General features: G+C 29.3%; 1 protein-coding gene across 1 annotated transcript; it reads right to left on the bottom strand.

Annotated features, from left to right (window-relative positions):
• Nucleotides 1–5,833: 5,833 nt before the first annotated feature.
• LOC124931214 (transcription factor TCP15-like) lies at nt 5,834–7,265 on the bottom strand. The gene has a single exon (XM_047471636.1). The coding sequence runs from the start codon at nt 7,159–7,161 to the stop codon at nt 6,058–6,060; it is 1,104 nt and encodes a 367-aa protein (XP_047327592.1). The 5' UTR covers nt 7,162–7,265; the 3' UTR covers nt 5,834–6,057.
• Between the last annotated feature and the right edge of the window lie 331 nt (nt 7,266–7,596).

Genomic DNA, 7,596 nt, shown 5'->3' with positions numbered 1-7,596 from the left:
TCCCTCCCCTATCACTCCTTTTAAACTTAATCCTAACTTCATTCATCTAATCATTATTTTTATCTATTAAAAAAAATACATTTTGTTTAATTATTTAAAATTAATTTATCATTCAAGAGAGAAAAAAAATAAGAATATTTTGGATTTTAATAATAAAAAAATTTAATTCTTAAAAAAATTTAATCAAACAGGTTTAAACAAAACTCAAAAAAACCAATATCATATGAGCTCTAAAAGCTTGTACTTTTGAATTTTATTTTATTTTATTTTAAATATAACCGTAATCAAACATCATTTTATTAATTCTCTCATTAATTACATTATTTAATTATTAATTAATATAATAAAATATCCTATATTTCTTAAAAAATATATTTTATTATTATATATTAATCTTTTAAATATCTTTATAAAAAAAACTAATTTAGTCTAAATTATCATCCATCAATCTTTTTTAAATAAATCAGAATTTATTTAATAAAATACAACCTATAAGTTCGGATTGAATTTTAGAAAAAAAAATAACGAGAGTTAGAGTTGTTGATTTTGTGGAGGTGATGATTATTTTTGGTAAAAAAATTTAAAAGGTATTGATATATATAAATAAAATAAAAAATAATAATTTAAATTAAAGAATATTTTAATATTTTTGTTAAAGAAATGAATGGATTGAAAAATTGATTTTGTTTGATTTTTTAAAAAAATCAAAAAGTGCTGCCTAATTTTCTTGATTTGTTATTATATTATGGGTTTGTTCTGCAAAAGATTTTAAAAAAATCTATATAAAATTAATTTTTCAATCAATCACTTATCATTAATAATATCACTCATTTCATTAATTAAAATACTAAAATAGTCAATATTTTAAATTATTATTTTTTATTTTGTTTATATATATCAATACCTTTTAATTTTTTTTATCAAAAATAGTTATTAACTCATCAAAATCATCACCCTATATTATTTTTTTCTCCCTTTAAATATTCAAATAACCCGATCCGAACCGCCTTTGAGTTTGAATCATATCATAGTTATCTAATTATGGACTATATTTTATAACTCATTTTTTTCCATATTAGTAAACTTTTATTACTTACAGTTTTAGTGATGAAAAAACATACTATATCATTTTATTGAAAGTTGATTTAGAACAAGGTACATTATATATCTTTTAGTTTATTAATGTTACATATTTTATTGTTTTTCTTAGTTACTAATCATATAACCGATAAAACCAAATAAAAGTTAAATATTAACCGACAATAAAAGAATTCAGAAAATCAAGATAACCGGTTGAGAATAATTTGAGTGAAAAGAAATCGACCGAAACAAAAAGGTTACAAATATAAATAATACGGTACATCTATTGAATCAAAGACATTGAACGGTAAAAATGATGGTAAATATATTGAGGGTGCAAAACTAAGATACCCTTTTGGAGTGTTTATCATCGACCAACTGCCCACTTGCTTCAACCAACATAATTCATTAATTAATATTATTGTTGTCTTCAATTTCATTGTTCAATTTCAGTTCTCATTATTTATTATTTTCTGTATGTTAGTTTTATAGAATTGAATGAGAAACACGACATTAAAAGCTGATAATATTGGACGTCGTCATTAATTAAATATGTCCCAACTACCTGAGAGTACGATAGCTGCATGTTTTTTGTTGCGGAAAACAATGTCGTATATGTATACATTTAACCATTTATGTTAGATCCATCAAACACGTACCAAACAATGTGTGGAAAATACAGTTGTTTTGATTGTTTAATTTGGATTATTATTCAAATATTTGAAATAAAATAAGAACAATTCATATATCGGTAAATCCTGAGTTTTTAGAAATAATCGACCAAACTACCTCAAACAAACTGAATAACAGTCCGTTTTTAAATTGTTAAACCGAATCCAATTTAAAAATATATATATATATATATTATAACTCGATTGCAACTAAGAAGGATACTTAAAACCATAGTTTTGAAATTTGGTCCGGTCATCAACCCGGTGAGAGACTGAGTTACTGAATTATTGGTTCAACAAAGTGAGTTTTATATAATAATAAAATAATACAAAATTAGCAAAAATTCATCAAATTATATATATAATGATAGTTAATGTAAAAGAAGTTAGAAATAAAATTGACTTAACTAGATTATGCGACGGATAAGGCTTCAAATCAAACTAAAACCTTTGATTTTTGAAAACTATGTTTTTATTTGAAGAACAAAGTAGGTTTAAGTTATGACTTACAATGCCACCTTAAATCGTTTTTTAGTCTAGTAAAAACGAAATCAGTTGATTTAGATAGGAGATGGAGCTTGAAGTGAATGAAAGAGTTTGACATTCTTAGTGTTTAAAACTAGAAATTAGTAATTTACCCACATATAACTAGAAATAGGTAAACTCAATGGGAACAAAAAAAATAAGAAGATGTGAACTAAGAGAGTGATAAGTGAGAAAGAATATAAGTGATTTATGTAAAAAATAAAAAATAGGATAAACCCGCTGGGTTAACTCGAGTTGCCGGATTTTTGGTTCAACCGGCGGGTTGGTCGGGTTTAACTAAGTTGATTGCATTTCCAATTTTTTCATCAAAATAGTCCGGTTTTACGACCGATTCACCAGGTTTGTCGGACCGACAGGACAGGTCGAGTTTCAAAACTATGCTTAAAACGTTCCCTTAACAGTAAAATGTTCCATTGAATACTTAAAAATAAAATATAATAGTAGAAAATCTTTTTATCCTATCCTAAAAAAAATTATGCTTACACTTTTTATACAAAATTTCATATTATTATTATTGTTATTTGTTTTTAAAATTAAATTTTAGGTATATTTGTACTATTTAATAATTATTTTAATGAGCAAATAAAATCAATCAAACCGATATATTTACCGACCAATAAATTGAAACGATTTGGTTTGATTTTTTTCAAACGCACTTCAGTGGTTTGGTTATGTATTTCTATGTACACATAATAGGACTGACTACATCATTTGTCTTAGTAAAAGAAATCAAAACTAGTTCTAAGAACTCAATATTGTTTTTGATTTTTTTTAAAAAAAAAGTATCATAATTTAATAAAAGTCAATATTTAAATTTCATAATTCAATTATTTATTAATTATTCAAAATACTTAAATTTTTTATTTTATTTCTATAAAATTTAAATTTTAAACATAAAAAATATAATAATAATTCAATTAATTAAAATTTAAAATAATAATTATTTTTATTTTTAAAAATTAATAAAAATCCGAAACAAATAGGTGAAGGAAATTAGGGCCAACAATTTTAGTAGGATTCGAGTTACCAAATTAGCGGGTTGAGCGATACTAACATAAATCTAAACCTAACTTGTTCAGTAATTCGGGTCAAAAATTTTAACCTCAAACTCATCTAAAATCATATATTTATTTGTAATTAACCTGAACCCAACTCAATTGACATTAATCTATATAACTTAAACTCAACTCGATTTAATCCAATTCATTTAATATCACGTCTCTTAATTTATTTCATATTAAAATAACATCAATACAAAATAATAATGAATTTATATCACAAATCTCTTGCATAGACCTTATAAAAATGTGTGAGTGAGTAAGAATGAGAAAAAACAAAACCCTACAAAAAAGAATTGTAAACGGTTTAGTGGATCTATTTTGGGTTATCTCTGGTCGATTCGATTTTAATTTTATTATTAATCTGATAAAACAGGTTGATTTAATTTCGACCCAAACTAAAAAATACATTACTCTAACTTATTTTTTTCGTGTTCGAGTCGGGTCGTGTTTCGCGTCGGGTCAGAAATTATCTTCCCCAAAGGAAATGGTCAAGAAATACTATGTATTCATGTGTACAGTCGCAAAACCCTAATTGTACCGGGACAAAAACTTTGAGAACTGTATTATTGATCTTAATACTTATAATCACATTATTCCTTAAAAATATATCAAAATTTAAGTTACAAAATTATATGAAAAGAAACCCTAACTTGTAGACATACTAAATAAACTAGGTGCATGGAACTGGGAGATTCTCAAAGAGATATTCAACAAACGATCCAATCATTCAGTGTGAGCTCCCAAGAAAACATATAATTAGGACCCACAAAAGAAAAAACAAATGGACGGCTCTGATCAATGCGGGTCCACCATCTCTAGTAGGGTCACCAACACCCACCACTGATCGCTTTATGGTGCCAGAAAATGAATGTTTCGAAAGAAGAGAAAGTAGAAAGAGAGGAATCGAATGATCCCCACCTGTATGTGTGGGTTGTGATAATTTTGTAAACTTTAATATTTAATTAATCAAAATTGAATTTTAATATTCCAATTTTATATTACTTTTTAAAATTAAACAGTACCAAAAAGAAAACAAACATGAGATCAGATAAGATATATGGAGAAATGTGAACCAATAACTTCAAAAAGTGAAGTTTATGATATGGAGAGGTAGTGAGCTTAACTTCAGATAAGATTTATAGAAACGACTATTATTACTTAACTTGTCGTAGACAAAGGAGTTGGATAATGATGTTATACATCGAGTATTAAAATTGTTCGATTGTTTGTATTTTGATTTTTTGTTGCAGTTTTGAGCTCGTTATGTTGAGTTGATTTGTGTTGTGAAATTTATAATTATTAGTTGAGATGAAAATATTTGCATTGGATCAATGAAAAGACTCATGTCCTTACCAAAGAAATGATTCGAAAGTGTCTACCGGCCTAATCGAGAAAATAATTATTGCTAGCCCATTTAAAACACACTTTTAGATTAAATATTTGATAAAAAAAATTGAAAATCACATTTAGACTCAAAACCCTATAATACATTCTAAAGATGACCAAATTAAGGAATATGTGGTATAATTTTGATTCGGATCGACAACAACACTAGTCAGACCAATTGCCTATTAACCAATTGCGTATTACCAGATAATGTATTTCGGTAATTCGCAATGCATTGATACTCAAAATTGTGTTTATCAGTCTATTTATAAGTTTTATGAATTGACTTTGAACCTTCTTATATCTATTTTTTAAATACTAAAATTAATACACTTGTTTTTCTATATATCATGTTTGTTATAACAAAGTTTTTTTTTAAACTATAAGTTTTCTTATTATTTTTAATATTGTAGAGACCACACACTTTTGAAGAAGAAAAATCAGCCAATCATGTACAATTTTTTGTAATGTTTGTTAAAAAAATGAAGAAAAATAAATGTTAAACATATAATTCAAATTTTTGTGAAATGGCAACTTATTAGAGATGTAAATATGATTATTATAATAAAAATTTCAAAGAAAATATAAACTGGAAAATGTAAATAATTAAATCTTGAGCAATCCTATATGGACCTATAGAATCTGAGCCCACCACACCTGACCAACACCTGGAACAGATAAGCCATTGGGGCCCACTGTCCTATTAACTATTAAACCCTAATCATAGATGCAGTAAAAATGAAATTTGGAACTTATGTGATGTAGGAATATTTAGAAAATAAATATATATATAATAGGGCTTTATTTGAGTAAATTGATTTAATATTTTAAATTTTTTTAAAATAATAGTTTATAACACATATAATTTATTTAAAATAATCTAAATCAAACAAGTTCTAATTGACTGATGAGTAACAATGTTGCATTATCCCCAACCTTGCACAAATACTTTTCACAATGACAAAATAATATTGTACTTCAATAATTAATCACCATATTATAAATTAATTGCAGAAAACCCAATTTCAAGTTGTATACAATTAATTGATCACAATTGCTCTATATATCTTGAGAGGGATCAAAAACACAAACAAAAACCACATTTTCAAGACAATAATGATAATAATATTGTGAGGTCAATAACCCATGTCAAATAATAATAGTCTCTCCAAACCCTAAATACCAAAAAAACAAAACTTAAAGAAAAGAAAGAAAAAAGACTCACATTAATCACACAAAATTGTTCTTGCAAAGAAAATCGAAAACCGAATTCATTTACGAAATCCAAACCTTGTGGTCTTGATCTCGACCGATCAATTATGATGATTGGTGGAGTCGTGTCGATTGTCCTCCGGACTACCATGGTGCGGATTATGAGATCGGGTTGTGTGGGTCGATTCTGATAAGATGGGTCGATAAGGGTTTAACCCGGCCAACATACCCAAATGACCTTCCGGAATACCACCATTATTCCCATCACCACCACCACCACCACCACCGAGTTGCTGAGTCGGCAAGAGAGCAACCGGTGTCGGAAAATTCATAAGATGTAAACCACTAGACATTGTGCCTCTATATAAACCACTATTATTAACACTAGGAAAAGTCCAAATTGGATCTCCACTCATCACATGACCTTGATTGTTAGAATTCGCCACCATCCAAAAGTTCGCCGGAATCGAACCGTGACTCGCCGGAATCGCCCCCGTGCTAGTCTGCATCAGATAACTCCCCAACTGAGAAATCTCCGCCCTTTTTTCCGATGAATTATGATCAAGACTCGTCGGAGTTGGGCTCATCTGAAAATTAAGCATAGCCGACGGGGAATTATTGTTATTATTCTCCGAAGTTGACAAACCAATAGCCGGGAAATTAACCATCCCTCGCCGCTGCGTTTGCGTTTGCGTTAAATTCGAGAAACTAGGGTTATAATACGAGGATCGGAGATGAGATGGAACCGACATGGATGAACCGGAGCTTCGAAGAGATATGTTAAGTGAAGTGAAGTTTGCAGGGATAGTTCCCGTTCCTGTAGCCGCTATAACCGCCGGCTCCGCTTGTTGTAGTAACCACTCGATGGTTTCTCCATCAGATTTGTGACCTAATTCGCGTGTCAGTTGGAAGACACGAGCGGCGCATAAGGCGGGCATGCGGATCCGGCGACCACGGCCGTCGACTTTTGTGTGGCGGTCTTTGGTGGAGGTTCGCTTAGGTGGCGGCTTCTTATTGGACGTGTCGGCGGCGGGTGCGGCGGCGGAGGGGGAGGAGGAGGAAGGTAGGGCGGTGGAGATGGCGAGGGAAGGATAACCGGAGGAAGATGAGGTTGAACAAGAAGGTTCTAGATCTTCTTTTTTTTCTAGTAAACGGAAAGGGAAGTTTGTAGGGCGGTGGAGATGATGATCATCGCCTCCTTCCATGATCACATGAAAAATAATCTCTTTCTTTCTTTCTCTAAATATCTCTCTTTCTCTCTCCACTTGTTTTTTGTGTACAAATGGTAATGGGGACTACTTAATTTAATCTCTTGTGGGTCTCTCCTCTTTAATTCGTATAAAGAAAAACATCTACACACACTCACACACACATATGTTAAGTTGATGATTATGAATAAGGGGAAGAAACACATATTTTATATATTTTTTTTTGTTTTTTTAATTAATCTAAATAAGAAACCAATTATAAAATTTTGAATTCAAACAAAAAATGACTTTTACCAGTACATAACCCAGGTTAAGACTTGATCATGTGTGTAACTTGGTGATTATATGGTAGATTAGGGAATAAGAGAATTTTTCGATAGCAAGATTGACTTAAGTGTATGGAAATCGATTGAGATTCATCTTCACGACTTT

Source organism: Impatiens glandulifera, chromosome 3 (genome assembly GCF_907164915.1).
Source record: "Impatiens glandulifera chromosome 3, dImpGla2.1, whole genome shotgun sequence".
NCBI lineage: Eukaryota > Viridiplantae > Streptophyta > Magnoliopsida > Ericales > Balsaminaceae > Impatiens > Impatiens glandulifera.
This window is presented reverse-complemented; position numbering and strand designations above follow the sequence as displayed.